Here is an 18,845-nt window from a genome sequence, read left to right on the forward strand (position 1 = left end):
TTTTTTTTAATTTTTTTACATTTATTCATTTTTGAGAGACAGAGAGAGACAGCACAAGCGGGGGAAGGGGCAGAGAGAGAGGGAGACAGAATCTGAAGCACCTTCAGCCTCCGAACTGTCAGCACAGAGCCTGACGCGGGGCTCAAACTCACAAACCGCAAGATCATGACCTGAGCCAGTCAGATGCTTAACCGACTGAGCCACCCAGGCGCCCCTATAATTCAATGGTTTTAATATATTCACAGTTGTGCAACCATCACCATAAGCGAATTAAAAACATATTCATCACCCCAAAAAGAAACCCCACATAGTCACCCTATTTCCTCCCAGTCCCTCCCCCTTGGCCCCAGGCTACTACCAATTACTCTCCATTTCTATAGATTTGCCTATTCTGGACATTTCACAGAAATGGATTCATATAACATATGGTTTTTTGTGACTGTCTTCTTTCACACTTAGCATGCTTTCAAGGTTCATCCATGTTGTAGCATGTATCAGTACTTCATTCCTTTTATTGACAAACAATATTCCACTGTACAGGTATCCTTTTTATCTGCCCATTCATCAGTTGATAGAGATCTGGGCTGTTTCTACTGGGTTGTTGGGTTGTTGTCTAGTGTGCATAATGCTACTATAAACATTCATGCACAAGTTTTTGTGTGGACATATGTTTTCATTTCTCTTGGCATACACCTAGGAGTGGAACTACTGGGTCATATGATAACTCTGTTGAATAATGCCAGACTGTTTTCCAAAGTAGGTGTACCATTTTACATCCCCACCAGCAGGATATAAGGGTTCCAATTTCTCCACATCCTTGCCAACCATTTAATTTTAATAATGAACTGCTCAAGCATCAAGAGAAAGGTAAGTATCTTCAGATTCAACATACCTATTAACCTGTGCACTACAGGTAGTGTTTCATACTTGCCTACTGAAAATTATATGAACTTGGGCAATATTTAAAAAAATGCTTTATCTGGTTTTTTGGTTTCCAAAAAAAGGGAAGTATTTGCTTTTTCAAATAAAAACCTTAATATCAAAATGTCATTTGAGAAATTAACCATAACCCTTCACAGAAAGTGAATTTTATATCAAATTGACCTGATCTGGAGGAAGACCTATTTAAGCTAAGCAATTAATTTTAAATAATTTTTACAACTACTAATTCAAATAAGGAGTATGTATTTTCAGCGCAAACTACGACTACCAGCAGTAATAACAACTTATCAAGATCACCTCTATCATCTATTACCTATGAATACATGGGTCTGAGATGAGAAAGTGGAACACTTCCTCCATGACGTATCTGTATCACATGTTAAGGATAGGAACATAAGCTAATGCCTTCCATTCTACTGTGAGAAAATAGTAACAGTCACACAAATAAATCACTGAAATACAAAGTGATAAATGCTGCCACAAGTATTTGAAATATAGTATATCTTTAATTAATATCTGAAGTACAGCAAGAGAGACTCAAAGAAATACTATAATTAAGTACTGGTAACATAAAACAATCAGAGTGTTCAATGGTATGCCTGAAGTGCTATTATCAGGGTCTTGGCAAAACTCATTCCCATCCTTCTGTTGCAAATTGCTCTAAGTTCAACACCACTGTAGCGACATAGAAGGCACAGACATCTCTCTCTCAAAAAGTCCCCCACCCAAGATTCTTCACTCCAAATTGAAGAGTGATTTCCTCAAAATAAGCAGGGCTTATCAATACACTAGAAGGGGAAGGCAATACTGCATGTGTTAAAAGCAAAAGGTGTCTTTTCAACAAATGGTGCTGGCACAATTGGACATCCACATGCAAAAATATTAATGCAAGCACAAACCTAACATCCTTCATAAAAATTAACTCAAAATGTATCACAGACCTAAATGTAAAACATAAAACCATAAAACTCTTTAGAAGATAAGAAAATCTACATGACCTTGGGTATAGTGATGCTTTCTTAAATACAACACCAAAGGCATGATCCATGAAAGAAACAACTGATAAGTTGTCTTTTGCAGAGCAGAAGTTTTTAACATTAATGAAGTACAATGTCAAGAGAATAAGAAGACATACCACAGAATGAGAGAAAATATATGCAAAAGACACATCTGATAAAGAACTGTTGTCCAAAATATATACAGGACTCTTAAAACTCAACAATAAGAAAACAACTTTATTTTTAAAAAATGGGCCAAAGACCTTAACAGCACTTTACCAAATAAGTATGTGGACAACAAGTAAGCATATGAAAAGCTGTTTAAAATGTTATCTGAAAAAAACAAATTTAAGCAACCATGAGATACCACTACACATACATATTAGAACAGCCAAACTCTGGAACACCAGCAACACTAAATGTTGCAGAGTATGTGGAGGAACAGGAACTCTTACTCATTGCTGGTGGGAACGCAAAATGGTACAGCCACTTTGAAAAACAGTTTGTTGGTTTCTTATAAACTAGACACACGCTTACCATATGAGCCAGGAATTGTACTCCTTGGTATTTATCCAAAGGAGGTGAAAAGTTGTATCTACACAAAAAAAACACACATGGATATTTACAGCAGTTTTATTCATAACTGCCAAAACTTAGAAGCAACCAAGATGTCCTTCAGTAGGTGAATGAACAAACTGTAGTATACCCAGACAATGGAATATTATGCAGCACTAAAAAGAAATAAGCTATCAAGCCACAGAAAAACCTAGAGAAAACTTAAATGCATATTTAAGTTTTATTTAGTTTTACCAAATGAAAAATGTCAATCTGAAAAGGCTATATACTGCATAATTCTAACTATACAACATTCCAGGAAAGACAGTAAAAAGATCAGTGATTGCCAGGGCTTGGGGAATGGGTGAGGAATGAATAGATGGAGCACAGAAGAATTTTAGGGCAGTGAAAACACTCTATGTTACTATAAAGATGGATACAGGTCATTATACAATTATCCAAACCTGCGGAAGGTATAACACCAAGAATGAGCCTTAAAGTAAACTATGCACTTTGAGTGACTATGATGTGTGAAAGTAGGTTCATCAATTGTAATGAATGCCCCACTCTGGTGAATGATTATTAATGGAGGAGGCTGTGCATGTGTAGGATCAGAGATGTATATGGGAAATCTCTGTAACTTCCTCTCAATTTTGCTGTGAACCTAAAACTGCTTTTAAAAAAAATAAGTCATATGTGGACACATCTGGGTTCATATTTTAACTCTGCCACTTACTAGATACCTGACCTTAAGTAAATCAATTAACCTCTCTGATCCTCAATTTTCTCATTTGAAAAATAGGGGAACAATAGTATCTGATTCTTAGGATTGGTGAAGGAAAGCCTACAAGTACAATTATTATAAATGCATGCCTGGGGCGCCTGGGTGGCGCAGTCAGTTAAGCATCCGACTTCAGCCAGGTCACGGTCTCGCGGTCCGTGAGTTCGAGCCCTGCGTCAGGCTCTGGGCTGATGGCTCAGAGCCTGGAGCCTGTTTCCGATTCTGTGTCTCCCTCTCTCTCTGCCCCTCCCCCGTTCATGCTCTGTCTCTCTCTGTCCCAAAAATAAATAAACGTTGAAAAAAAAAATTAAAAAAAAATAAATAAAAATAAAAAAAAATAAATGCATGCCTGGCACCCACTTATGGTAACTATTACTCTATCATTATTATCATTATTATTCTTATTTACTGTATAGAATTAACTCTTCTGAGTTAATTACAGATACATTCAAAATCTATCCATTTTACACCTTTTATTGGCAAAGTCTTCAATAATACTAGGTGCTAGCAAGGTAAATAAAGTGATTTTTAAAAGACAATTTGGGCAAAAATTTAATATAAATAACTAAAATGCTATGATTTTAAGTAACTAAAAGATAACCTTGTTAATTCAAGTAAGATTCTAATTAGTGAAATACATAGGATAAACTTTATTTTCCCATTTAATAAGTTTCCTTTGGTGTTATACACAAAACGTCCTCTCTTCTAAGATTACATAAATACTGAAAAATCTATCAGAAAGAGTCTGTATGCGTGTATCTAAAGAGACAACATTTAAGAGACCCACTCATAATAATAACACCTCAAGACCCAGTGCTAATATCATCCTCAATGGGGAAAAAATGAGAGCTTTTCAAGAACAAGGTCAGGAACAAGACAGGGAGGTCCACCCTCGCCACTGTTATTCAACACAGTATTAGAAGTCTTAGCCTCAGCAGTCAGACAACACAAAGAAATAAAAGGCATCCAAATCGGCCAGCAGGAGGTTAAACTTTCACTCTTTGCATATGACACCACACTCTATACGGAAAACCCAAGATTCCACCAAAAAAACTGCCAGAACTGATCCATGAATTCAGCAAAGTCGCAGAATATAAAATCAATGCACAGAAATCGGTTGCATTCCTATACACCAATAATGAAGCAACAGAAAGAGAAATCAAGGGATCAATTCCTTGCACCAAAAACCATAAAATACAGGATAAATCTAACCAAAGAGGCGAAAAATCTATACACTGAAAACTACAGAAAGCTTATGAAAGAAATTGAAGAAGACACAAAAAAATGGAAAAACATTCCATGCTCATAGATAAGAAGAACAAGTATTATTAAAATGTCAATACTACCCAAAGCAATCTACAAATTCAATGTAATACCTATCAAAATAACACCAGCATTCTTTAAGGAGCTAGAACAAACGATCCTAAAATTTGTATGGAACCAGAAAGACCCCGGATAGCCAAAGCAATATTTAAAAAGAAAACCAAAGCAGGAGGCATCACAATCCCGGACTTCAAGATGTATTACAAAGCTGTTATCATCAAGACAGTATGGTACTGGCACAAGAACAGACACTCAGATCAATGGAACAGAATAGAGAACCCAGAAATGGACCCACAGACCTATGGCCAGCTAATCTTTGACAAAGCGGGAAAGAATATCCAGTGGAATAAAGACAGTCTCTTCAGCAAGTTGTGCTGGGAAAACTGGACAGTGACATGCAGAGAAATGAACCTGAAGCACTTTCTTACACCATACACAAAAAACTAAACTCAAAATGGATGAAAGACCTAAATGTAAGACAGGAAGCCATCAAAATCCTCGAGGAGAAAGCAGGCAAAAACCTCTTTGATCTTGGCCGCAGCAGCTTCTTACTCAATATGTCTCCAGAGGCAAGGGAAACAAAAGCAAAAATGAACTACTGGGACCTCATCAAAATAAAAAGCTTCTGCACAGCAAAGGAAACAATCAGCAAAACTAAAAGGCAACCAACAGAATGGGAGAAGATATTTGCAAATGACATATCAGATAAAGTTAGTAACCAAAATATATAAAGAACTTACCAAACTCAACACCCCCAAAATAAATAATCCAGTGAAGAGATGGGCAAAAGACATGAAAAGACACTTCTCCATAGACAACATCCAGATGGATAACTGATACATGAAAAAATGCTCAACATCACTCATCATCAGGGAAATACAAATCAAAACCACAATGAGATTCCACCTTACACCTGTCAGAATGGCTAACGTTAACAACTCAGGCAACAACAGATGTTGACGAGGATGTGGAGAAAGAGGATCTCTTTTGCACTGCTGGTGGGAATGCAAACTGATGCAGCCACTCTGGAAAACAGTATGGAGGTTCCTCAAAAAGTTCAAAATAGAACTACCCTATGACCCAGCAATAGGTATTTACCCAAGGGATACAGGTATGCTGTTTCAAAGGGGCACATGAACCCCAGTGTTTATAGCAGCACTATCAACAATAGCCAGAGTATGGAAAGAGCCCAAATGTCCATCAACGGATGAATGGATAAAGAAGATGCGGTGTGTATGTGTGTGTGTGTATATATATATATATACACACACACACATACACATACACACACACACACATGTATACATATGGTGGAGTATTAGTCAGCAATAAAAATGAATGAAATCTTGCCATTTGCACCTACATGGATGGAACTAGAAGGTATTAAGCTAAGCGAATTAGAGAAAGACAAATATCATATGACTTCACTCATATGAGTACTTTAAGATACAAAACAGATGAACCTAAGGAAAGGGAAGCAAAAATAATATAAAAACAGGGAGGACAACAAAACATAAAAGGCTCTTAAATATGGAGAACAAACAGAGGGTTACTGGAGGGGGTGGGAGGGGGGATGGGCTAAATGGGTAAGGGGCATTAACGAATCTACTCCTGAAATCATTGTTGCACTATATGCTAACTAATTTGGATGTATATTAAAAAAATAAATTAAAAATACCCCAAGAAATAAATTAAATAAAAACAGGAAAAAAATAATAACGCCTACCCACCCCCCCAAATCTAGTAATAAATTTAATAAATGTAGAGGATCTGCATGAAGATAACTATGAAACCTCACAGACAGACATAAAAGACTTGATGGGAATGACATGATATATTCCTGGATTTGGCAGTTTTAACAATGAAAGATTTCAATTATCTCTAATTTAATACATTATTTTTTTTTAATGTTTATTTATTTTTGAGAGAGAGACAGACTGGGAGCAGGGGAGGGGGAGAGAGGGAAGGGAGACACAGAATCTGAAACAAGCTCCAGGTTCTGAGCTGTCAGCACAGAGCCTGATGCAGGGCTCAAACTCATGAATTGTGAGATTGTGACCTGAGCCGAAGATGGACGCTTAACTGACTGAGCCACCCAGGCACCCTTAATATGTTATTTTTAAATGATCTAAATGAAAACATTAACATTGGTTTTGAGGGAGTTTTGGGACGGTATGGCAGCAGAGGAAAAGGGAAGGCACGACTCAAAAATTCAAATGAAAGGTAACAAAAAAAAAAAAAAAAAAGAGAGAGAGAGAATGGTGCAGATATATTTTAAAATACCAAGTAATGAGACTTCTCCCAATATATTTTGTAAAGTACTACAAAATGAAAATTAAAGGGGCGCCTGGGTGGCTCAGTCGGTTAAGCGTCCGACTTCGGCTCAGGTCATGATCTCACGGTTCGTGAGTTCAAGCCCCGCGTCAGGCTCTGTGCTGACAGCTCAGAGCCTGGAGCCTGTTTCAGATTCTGTGTCTCCCTCTCTCTCTCTGACCCTCCCCCGTTCATCCTCTGTCTCTCTCAGTCTCAAAAATAAATAAACGTTAAAAAAAAATTTTAAAAAAATGAAAATTAAAATAATCTATGATGTAAGGGGCAGAGATGAAAAAAAGAATAAGATGTTTGTATATGATCATGATAGCATTTCAAATCAATGGGAAACGATAGATTATTCCATAAATGTTGAAGCATTTGAAAAGAATAAAGCTAAATAAAGTTAAAGTTAAAACACTCATACAAAATTATGATACATATGATCACAATTTAAAAGGTGAAAGTAATAGAAGACACAATAGCTAAAAATTTACAAATGAAAACATAACAGTGCATTAGCTTTTCAATCTCAAGTCTTACGTTTTTATATGCCTTGCACTCTGTTTCTTATCCTTTCCTAAAGAAAGCCTGAAATCTCAACTATTTTTAGATGGTATGCGTATGTTTGCTACTATGCTTATGTGCATGCTTTACTCTAGTAGATCACCATATTACGGTGGGTAACTTTCTTTTAATTTTTTTAGTTTTCCTTCTTTCCATGATCAATGTTCATATTCTTATTTGCTACTGCCAATCAGATGTGTTAAGAACAGAAATAGGAATAAAAATAAATCAGTTAATAGAATATGTCAGTTTATAAATCATACCTGCCAAACTGTAATAGCAGAAGGGTCTTAAACATGGTACTGATTATTTTAAAAATAAAAGAAATATCAATACAAAACAAAAAAAAAAGAAGAAATATCAACAGAGGTCACTGTTCTCTAATAAAAGGAGTGACAGACAACTTAGACTCCTAAAACATTGGGATTTTCCTAACAGAAGACACTTGATCTGATTCTCAGTCTTTACTGGTAAAATAGTAAATATTTATTCCAAAAGGTATTGTTAAATCAGTTAAGATTGTGGATTTCACAGTGCTTCCTATTTTTAAAAAATTAGATCAACAAAATGAAAGAAAGGTAAAAGGGGAGGGGAGGAAAGGGGAAAAGAGAAAAGCAAGGACTAAAATCTGGTGCCATTTAGCATAGGTCCAAGTTCAGTTTCCCAAGACTATCACTATATTTCAAAAGAGTAATTGATACTCAAAATGATAAATACCATGGTGGCATTATCTTGGCTACTTGCACTTCTCTGGTCCACAACTATTTTCCAATTGGTTCTCTAGACTTATGGTGATTCTATGAGCTACTTGATAGCTGTTCAGTAAGTTAGTTTTTGGCTCAAATTAATCAGATCAAGTTTTTGTTATTTCAACTAAGAACTCACACAAAGGTCAGGACCAAAAACAAAGTTACACTTCAGATATGTTAGCCACAGGTCCTGCACAAATAACACTGAAAATGAAAAATGTGGCTGTAAGCCTCTTATGTAGAGCAAAAGAAGAAATATTAGGAATTACCTATCTAGGTGGTTGTGAAGTGAAGTACACATCAGAATCATCCAGGGAATTGCTTCAAAACATACACCCCCATGGTTCACAGAAGATGAAATACAATACCCCTTAAACATGGCTCAACCTCACTCATAATGAGAGAAATGATATTTACAATGACACCAAGATACTATTTTTTTTTAAATAAATAAACATTAAAAAATAAAATTATTTTGAGAGAGAGAGTGAGCCCGAGTGGGGGAGCAGCAGAGATAATCCCAAGCAGGCCTGTGCTCTCAGCACAGAGCCTGATACAGGGTTTGAACTCACAAACTATGAGATCATGACCTGATCCAAAACCACGAGTCGGACACTTAACCAACTGAGCCACCCAGGCGCTCCCAAGATACTACTTCTTCTCTAACTGTCAACAACCCAGAGCTTGATAACATCTTTTGATGAAGCTATGGGGAAATAGGCACTCTCTTAGATATCCGGGAACACAAAATGGTACAGACCGTATGGAGAGGAATTTGCCAATAAATGGCAATATTACATGTGTCTACTCCCTGACTCAGCAATTTCATTCTAGGATTCTATCCTAAAGACACATGAGCAAAAACAAGAAATGACATTCGCATAAATCTTTATTGTAGCACTATTTGTAATAGCAAAAGAATGGAATCCTGATGTCCATCAACAGGAGACTAGTTGAATTAGCTTTGGTAGGTCTATTCAACAGAGTACATATTATGCAACAACAGAAAGGTATATATCCTGCTATGGAGCAAGCTCCAAGATAATACTGTAAAATGAAGAAAAGTGCCTAAGAAGTGGGGGTTGGGAGGAGAGATATGAACACATATACTATACATATCTGCTTAAATTTTCAAAAAGAAGCAGGGGCGCCTGGGTGGCGCAGTCGGCTGAGCGTCGGGCTTCAGCTCAGGTCATGATCTCACGGTTTATGAGTTCGAGCCCAACATCGGGCTCTGTGCTGACAGCTCAGAGCCTGGAACCTTTCAGATTCTGTGTCTCCCTCTCTCTCTGCTCCTCCTCTGCTCGTGCTCTCTCTCTCAAAAATAAACATTAAAAAAAAATTAACAAAACAAAAAGAAGCAATGGAAAAGCAAACTAAAACTAATAAAAATGTTTATGTACATTTTTAGGTAAGGAGAGAAGGGGGAGGAGTGGCATGGAGTAACCAGACCTCTCCAAATATACCTTGATTTAACAGTTTTAACTCCAGAACTATATAAATGTTTTACATGCAATAAACAAAAATAAAAATAACTGAAAGCAATAAGCCCAACTGATTATCAACTTGGTGATATAACCAAATGGGAAACTATTTTAAGTTACTTTGAAACATGGTATTCTGACTATACACCCTAAGGAGGGAAACTCACAAAGAAATCATAAACTGGGTCTATTGTTTTTAGTAATTTTAATGTTGCCAATCTGTATGTGTGCATTAGGATAAAACAGACATAATTATGTTAATGTCATCTGGAATTAAGATTTTTGGGTTAAGAGAAAGAGAGATAGAAATATAAAGTCAAACAAAGTAAAAATATCATTTTTCTTCTTTTAGTGGAAAATGGTATATAGAGACTACAGCCATTTTGAATTTGAAATATCAGCATGAACTCAGGATTTGGTTTTTGCTTTCTAAGACATAAACATTTCCTAGCCCTGGTCACTGAAAACCCTAGGAACAACTGACCTCATGCATAAGTATCATAGGAATTACAGTATCTTCTTACAGTATCTTCTCAATCCCACCTCTCCTGAGGCAAATACTGGTTCTGATATTCTAAGCACAGAGCTGCATACACACATCTCTCCTTTTTTATATCCATATGGTTGTATACTATGCACACTACTCCACATCTTTCACTTATTATTTTAGAACTTGGTTCCTTTGGGTACATGTATTTATTTCATTGTCTAACTAGAATTCCACTGCCAATCTTGCTATTATAAACTCTCTTCCCTCCCTCTCCCTCTCCCCAATATATATTTTACCTCCAGGAATTTTTTATCTTGCAGTTATTTATATTGTTGATATATAATGAATGAATTCACCTGCTAACCAAGACTCTCTAATCTGCAAATGCTGTTCCCTCTCCCTCTAATGCTCTTTGCTTCCAATCTAATTTGCGATGAATTTTGACTCCTCCTGCAAGAGTTAAAGTGTTATGCTCTGAGTCCTTCTCTTACCCTATTCTCCTGTGTCTGCAGGCCATCTCCGATCCCAAGCAGAGTAAAGACACGTTCCTCTAAGTTCTCACTGCATCTAGTGAATAATCACTCTGTATGATAATTGTCCATATAAAACAAACCTGTCTTAATACTACACAGTAAATTCCTGGAGAACTAGGGCCTTATGTTTTCTTATATGTAATTCCAATTAAATTCTGGCCAATGACTGGATGGCTAAATAAATGAAGAACAGCCTTCAGCATCCTTTCTACTCTAGTAACCATTTAAGAACCATTTCAATGATGTTTTTTCTAATACCCAAATTTTCCCACTACCAAAGAGGATATATCTTCCCTGCATCCAGCACAGGGTCAATAAATATTTACTGAATAAATAAAATACTTTAGAAGGTCTCTACCTTTAAGGCCTATTGCAACAAACATACCACAGTACGAAACTAAAAGAAAAGACACTTATGGAATAAGTTTGCTGAATTGCGTATTAAAAAGGAAGGTTCAGCAGGGAATTGCTATTTTAAGTTATTATGAAAATAACTTACCAGTTACCTGTAACTGTGACCTCCCACTGTGGTTATTACTAGTATCAGAACGTGGTGAAGCAGTGGCCATGTCCCAATATTCAGCTTAAACCTATTAAAAAGTGTATTCAGGTGTTAGACAAGGGAGTGTAATTTTCAATATGATTAAAACAGTTTAAATCAATTAGGAAACTATACCCAATACAATATTTTCAACTCATCAAATGACATATTCACAGCTGTCTTCCACTTAAAATGAAAACTTAGTACTATAAGCATTAAAGAAGAATATGGCCAATAAACCAAATTTAGGTGAATTTGGACAAAATAAATGATGATACTAAGAATCCAGGGTTAGTCTATAAAAAAAATAAACATACAAATAGTTTTTATTATATAAGATATACTTCATTTATTTACTTGCTTACTTATCTGAACCACCTAAGTAAATTGGCACTTCACCTTTTAATACTTCAATGTGTATTTCCTAATGCAAAGCTCTTAAATAACAAAAGAACAATGACCAAATTCAGGGATTTAACCAATACATTACTATTCTCTATTATACAGTCCATATTCTATAATTTCGACTGTCACAAACAAGGCATTATCATATTTTTTCACTATAGGACCTAGTTCAGATTTATATATTGCATTTGTTATCCTGTCTCCAGTAAATCTTACATTTCTTTATATAGTTAATTTTTTCCATGTTCTACTTCATTCCTTCACCTCAGTTTTTACTTTTTAAGTAAAATACAAAGCTGAGCTACTTCACCTTTTTTCTACATGGCAAATATTTTAAGACTAAATTTCTATCCACCTTTAACCCACTAAAGGAAGGATAAAATGGAACATTCTAGTCAAGATGAAGAGAAATTAATGAACATAATATGTTTATCTTGTTTTTCCCTGTTTGTAGTCTTTTTTATGCTCCATTTAGATCATTCCCCCAAATTCAGGAATCTAATACTCTCAAAATCATCATACTCTCTCTTCACTTATTTATAGTTGCATATATTATGTGTCTGTATATATGTGTGTATGTGTATAAAAAGATAAACAGTTGGGGCACCTGGGTGGCTCAGTCAGTTGGGCGTCTGACTTCGACTCAGGTCATGATCTTGCAGTCTGTGAGTTCAAGCCCCATGTTGCGCTCTGCGCTGACAGCTCAGAGCCTGGAGCCTGCTTCAGATTCTGTCTCTATCTCTGTCTGCCCCTCCCCTACTCTCACTGTGTGTGTCTCTCTCTCAAAAATAAAATAAAAACATTAAAAAAAATTTAAAAAAAAAGATAAACAGTTGCTTACTATTTGATTAATTAACTTTGGTTAACATTTATTCACAGATTCTGCAACCTCATCTAGGCCAATGCTGTTATTCTGCAGGTGAGAAAACCAACTCAAGGATTACATCACCTGCAGGTACGTCAGGTGTCATATTCATAGAAGAAAATCAATGGGAATAGAAACTTTCAATAATCCATGGACAATGAAGAAAATCAATGGTGAAGGTTTGAAACTCAAGGCTTTTAATTTTAAGTAGCTGGTATACTAAATATTTTGAAAGGTCCTCCTGCTTCAGTGTAAAAGATCCTGGATAAATTAAAACCAGTATAGTTTTCAAACACTGTTATATTTTCAAGAATATAATAGCAAAAAAACAAACAAAACAAAAACCATAAAAACAACAACAAAAAAACCTTTTAACTAAGCTGAAATATAACAGCGAGTAGTAAGCAAAAAATACATTTTTTTTAACTAGAATATTGCCCTGGATGTGCATGCTGATAGCAGCACTGGGATCAAGAGATAAAGCACTCGGTCTGTTGCAAGGTAAGGGAGCAGAGACTCCCACAAGAAGCAAGGACCCAAGTCTGCTATAACCTGTAACACAGCAGAAACATATACATATGCTTGCAGGAATGGACCCCAATTTAAGCCACTGTGATTACCCAAGATAAAGAGCAACCAGTTATGAGCTTACGGTTTAAAAAAAAAAATCAAACTTATAAGAAAACAAGTCACCATGAGTAGAAACAAAAAATAATACTCTCTGAGCCTACATGGACTTTACATATTATGATGATTAATAGTATAGATTAAGTATAAATTTTAAAAATTTAGTTTTAACAATAAAAGATAAAACACGGTCAAGCAAAAAGACTTGGAAAAATAGCATTGCATATTTGAAAAAGAAACCTGACAGAATTTGCTTAAACTCTTTCTTTTAGAATGGTTTCAGATTTATACAAGTTGAGAAGATAATGGAGCTCTCATATACCCCACACCCAGCTTCCATGTGGGGTATATAAAAACTCACATCAGTATGCCACATTCGTCATAACTAATGAGACGATCTCAATATATTATTATTAAATTCTATAGTTTATTCAGACCAGATATAACTTAAGAATCAGTAAATTTGAATATAAATCTGCAAAAGTCATTAACAAGTAAGTACTGAAATAAACAGATGGAAAATACCAAAGAAAGGCTAAAAGACATGAAAGTAATTTGACATATATTTCTATTCATATTCCAGAAAATGAAGGAGAGAAAGTGACTTAATTTTCTAGAAACAATGAAAGACATTTATCCACAATTCTAAGAAATACAGCATGCATATATGTACGTATATGTATATGTGTATATGCATATGCATATGTATATGTATATGTATATGTATATGTATATGTATATGTATATGTATATGTATATGTAAAAGAGGTGGGATAAAAATAAAGACATTCACATGTGGCCACACAGTAGTGAAACTGCAGGACACCAACAAAGGACCATGTTAAATAAAAGCAGCCAGAGAGAAGACATTACAAAGGAAGAGAATAATGTGACAGAATTCTTAACAACAATGAAAGCATAGAAGGTACAACAAGCATATCTACAAAGAACTGAGACAAAAATTATTCAACCACTAAAACTCTCTTTGGAGAATATGGAAGACATTAACACATTGCCAGAAAAACCAAAACAGAGTTTATCAACAGTAGACCTTTACCTTAAGAAAATCTAAAGAACATGTTTCATATACGAATAAAATTACCACAGAAGGATGCTCTAAGAGGCAAGGGAAAGATGGGCAAATAAATTGGTAACCATACAAGTAAATCTAAATAAATATTGTCTGAGTAAAATAACAACAACATTTTATTATAGGAGCTAATTATGTAAATCCCTTGCAGAGGGATTATAATCTGGTTTAATTTTAGACTGTACTGCACTCTCAGCAGAATTTCAAGGGTAATCATAAAATAAAAATGACAGTATAATTTCCAAGCTAGTAGAGTAGAAAAGAATTTAAAAAACCCAAGAATTCAACTAATCCATAAAAAGTCTAGACAGCTTTTTAAAAGCATAAATAACCAGAACCATCAGAAAGCACAAAGAGAATCCAAATACAGAAATAATCACAACAAATATATATGGATAATTTCAAAAAAGACACTTACCAAGTAAAGATACTGACAGAATTTTTAAAAATATGGAAAATAACATATGAGACAAATATAAACAAAAAGAAAGGTGGGATTAGTTATAAAAGCAGACAAACAGCATTATTAAGGAGAACAAAGAAAATGACAAGAGGTTCAATTCAGTAAATAGACATAAAATTTTTAATTTGCATGTTTAAAAGAAAATGCTCCCCAACATAGCAGCCTCAGCAAAAAAGAAGGGGAAGACCATTTCCCCAACAGACTTTCTAGCTGAGGATGATAGCACTGGTGGGGGAAGCATCCCTGTCTCCAAACCAGTAAGTGGGACTGATCTGGAAGATGTATCAACCACTTGATACAGTAATGGTAACAGCACGTATAAGGCACCTCCAACTAATCACTGCATCCTGACCACTGCTCTACAGGCTGCCTGGCAACCCATTATTGACCAGAGCCATCTTCCCAAATTGCTACTCTATACCACTTTTCTAGGAAACACAACTGGTGATGTGACAAAAGTCTCCATTAAGGAATTCTTTAGAGGATTAACTATCAGTGCAGTGAATTTACCATGTGAACCCAGCAACTCAAAGAGATTGAAAGGTTTTGACTATGTGGAGTTTGAGAACTTGCCGTCTTTGCTCAATGCCCTCAATGAAGAGTTTCTGGTTAACAAAATTCCAATGGATACTCCTGATCAAGCTCAAGTTAAAGACAAGGATGGTTTTTCTTCTGGCTGAGGAAGAAATCAGGATTCTCAGAAAACATCCAAACACACAGCTTGGATGACTACCTAGAAGAGGTGATGACAGCTGTGAAGACAAATATCATGATCATTATGGAGGCCAGGATTGCTAAAATGACCAACACAGCAGAGACTATGATTGAAGTTATGGCTCCAGGATAAATGGCAGCAGAAGTGAATGTGGTAGTGGCTACTAAGGGATGATGACTACAGAGGGAGTGGGACCACCATGAAGACCAATATGATAGACATGATGGTCAGTGAGGAGCTCCAAAGACAATTATTCTGGGGATGATTAGAGACATGATGACAGAGGTCTCTCCCAAAGAACCAAACTGAATCTAAAGCTGCAGAGTATTCCTAAGGAAGAGGACTCCTTGGCTGGCACCTCCCAGTTTAGTAGAGCAGCTTCTATGTTTGGAGCAGCAAAGCCTATTGACCCAGCTATAACAGAACAATAAGAAGTAAAAAAGCAGCTACAGAAGGAACAGGAGACAATGCAGCATCAGTTAGATGAACCCAAACTAGAATGACAGCCCTAGGAGAGACACTCAAACTGGCAAGGCAAAGAAACTCCAGAACAAGAATGGTCAAGGACAGGAAGTGAGTCATCTCAAACTGGGACTTCAGCTGCATCTGTCAGAAGTCAGAGCAGGATGCATGAAGGAGAGACAGTGAGATGTCTGGAAAATAAAATAGTAAGGCAGAAGACTGCCACTCTCCAACTTCTAATCCACCCAAACCTGATTAGCTGCTGAAGGTAATGCTGTCCCCTCCATTAAAAGAGGAAGCTTGGTGAAGTGCTAATCCTTGTGCTGATTTCAGAGCTCAAACCGAGCAGCAATCTCCTACAAGGCATGGGGGGAAAGTAGCTCCAGCTCTATCATCTCAGGAAGGATGAACCTGGGAAGATGAAAATAAACTAGATGGGGTGAGTGTCCAAAAAGGTAGAAGTGGGAACTCCAGGATGGCCCAGGATAGGAAGGGAACAAAGACAAATGGAAGGAGTCTGAAAGGAAACATGCTAAAAGGATCAAAATTCCAACTCTGCACCTGAGCCAAAGACCTGAAGAATCCAGCCTATAAGTGCAGTACTGAAAATATGCCGCTCTCTCTGATGAATAAGATTAAAATGAGGGGAAAGGATTATTCAGAATAGACCTCTACTTCCTGTGCTTTTTCCTACTCTTACTGCCCTGAAACATTCCTAAGCAAATCAAATATTTATCCAGACAAGACAAAATAAAATTCACCATCTCTTGGCAAGGGAAAAAAAAGCCTCAAAGGATTTTTAGAACTACAATATGAAACTGACATATTGGCATTGTCATGGGTGATTTCAACACACTCCAATTTTTCATAGGTCAAAAATAAAAATAAAAACAAAATGAATAAGCAGAACTTAAACAGAATCATATACCAAACAATTAGAAAATAAACATTCTTGGGGCACCTGGGTGGCTCAGTTAGGCGTCCAACTCGATTTTGGCTCAGGTCATGATCTCAAGGTAGCAAGATCAAGCCCCGCCCAGGTTTCATATTGGGTGCAGAGCCTGCTTAAGGTTCTCTCTCCCTCTCTCTCCCCCTCCGCGCTCACTCTTGAAAAAGAAAGAAAGAAAGAAAGAAAGAACGAAAGAAAGAAAGAAAGAAGAAACATTTCTCAAGCATATATGAGGCATACAGAAAACTAATACATATACTGGAAGATAATGAAAATCTCACTGAATTTCAAAGAATATATATCAATCATATTGTTCCCAGGCTTTGATCATATACAATTAAGTTAAAAAATCAATAATGGAAGAAAAATTTTAAAAAACACAAATAGAGAAAAAAAACTTCTAAATATTTCATAGGTTAGAAGAAGTCATGCTGAAAAATTAAAAAAAAAAACAACAAGAACTGGAAGATAACAAACATACTATATAAAAATTTGTGGAGGGGCGCCTGGGTGGCGCAGTCGGTTAAGCGTCCGACTTCAGCCAGGTCACGATCTCGCGGTCCGTGAGTTCGAGCCCCGCGTCAGGCTCTGGGCTGATGGCTCAGAGCCTGGAGCCTGTTTCCGATTCTGTGTCTCCCTCTCTCTCTGCCCCTCCCCCGTTCATGCTCTGTCTCTCTCTGTCCCAAAAATAAATAAATGTTGAAAAAAAAATTAAAAAAACAAAAATTTGTGGGATACAAGAAAAGTCAACTTAGAGGCAAATCTATAGCCTTAAAAACTTATACTAGGGAAAGAAAAATGGTTGAAAATTAATAATAGGTCAATCTGTTAAGTTAGAAAGAAATTAACAGCAAAAAACCCCAAAAAAGTACGGAATAATAAAGAACAGAAACTGATGAAATAGAAAAAAGGTGACAGAAAGAATCAACAGAGTCAGAGTTCTTAGAAAACACTAAAACAGGGGCACCTGGGTGGCTCAGTCAGTTGAGTGTCTGACCCCGCCTCAGGTCATAATCTTGCAGTTTGTGATTTCGAGCCCTGTGTCTGGCTCTGTGCTGACAGCTCAGAGCCTGGAGCCTGCCTCAGATTTTGTGTCTCCCTCTTTCTCTGCCCCTCCCCTGTTTGTGCTCTGTCTCTCTTTGTCTCTCTCAAAAATAAATAAACATTAAAAAAATTATTTTAATAAAAGAACACTAAAACAAACAAACGCCTGCCAAGACTGATAGAAGGTAAATAAAACAAGATAAACAAGATAAAATAAATGAAATGAAATGGGAGCCCCAAAATAGACCAAGGTATGTAAGGACATCCTCATATAACAGACATAACAATGCAGATCTGTGGAAAAGAGGGACTACTAAATAATACTGAAATTACCTATATGGAAAAATTAAATTGGTTCCTCACTTTACATCATATACAAAATCAATTCAAGATGGACTAGTGATGTACATACGAAAGGAAAACTTTAAAATTTTTAGAAGAAATTAGAGCAGAAAACTGTTTTGTGCCCTCCCAGAACAGAAGGATTTCTTAAACTTACTAACCAAAAAAGCAAAGTGTAAATATTTTTACTATGTAGAAACCAAGAACTTCTGTTTATCATAAAATATTATAAACAAACTAAAAGACAATCTATAAATTGTAAGATATTTATAAAACATAAAGCTGATTAAAGATTAGTATTTAAACTATATGAGAACTTCTATAAAAAATAAGATAAAACAACACAAGTAGTCAAATGGGCAAAAAGCCTGAACAGGAATTTTATAGAATAAGGAAACTTGTAAGGTCAATTTGTACATGAAAAGATGCAGAATCTTATTATTCATCAGAGAAACTCAAGACCACACGAAATGTTATTTTTAAACTCACTAGAATGATAAAAACTAGAAATGTTGACAGTACCAAATAATGGCAAAAAAAAAAAAAAAAAGTAAAGCAATGGTGGCTCTTATACACTGCTGCTAGGTGTTTCATTTTTTTTTCAAATGTT

General features: G+C 36.0%; 1 protein-coding gene, 1 long non-coding RNA gene and 1 pseudogene across 8 annotated transcripts in view; 1 reads left to right on the forward strand and 2 right to left on the reverse strand.

The window, feature by feature from the left end:
• Positions 1-18,845, reverse strand: part of WWP1 (WW domain containing E3 ubiquitin protein ligase 1) — a 140,829-nt gene that overhangs the window by 95,948 nt on the left and 26,036 nt on the right. For 3 of the 7 annotated variants that reach the window (XM_086695787.1, XM_086695786.1, XM_025922508.2), the window contains one exon: positions 11,232-11,322. The exons of 3 other annotated variants lie outside the window; for them this stretch is intronic. In XM_086695787.1, the coding sequence (XP_086551913.1) occupies positions 11,232-11,301 (70 nt within the window). In that variant the 5' untranslated portion in view covers positions 11,302-11,322. Of the gene's footprint in view, positions 1-11,231; positions 11,323-12,627; positions 12,812-18,845 lie in introns of those variants that run through there. One more of the 7 variants, XM_086695788.1, reaches the window with a different exon arrangement.
• Positions 622-11,224, reverse strand: LOC147572009 (uncharacterized). Its single transcript, XR_015246915.1, has 2 exons — positions 3,626-11,224; positions 622-3,368 (listed from the first exon to the last, which is right to left on the reverse strand). It is a non-coding gene; the product is annotated as an uncharacterized LOC147572009 (long non-coding RNA).
• On the forward strand, positions 14,867-16,567 carry LOC112859645 (eukaryotic translation initiation factor 4B pseudogene; annotated as a pseudogene).

This window comes from Puma concolor, chromosome F2, assembly GCF_028749965.1.
Source record: "Puma concolor isolate L17-30 chromosome F2, mPumCon1.1.hap2, whole genome shotgun sequence".
Classification (NCBI taxonomy): Eukaryota; Metazoa; Chordata; class Mammalia; order Carnivora; family Felidae; genus Puma; species Puma concolor.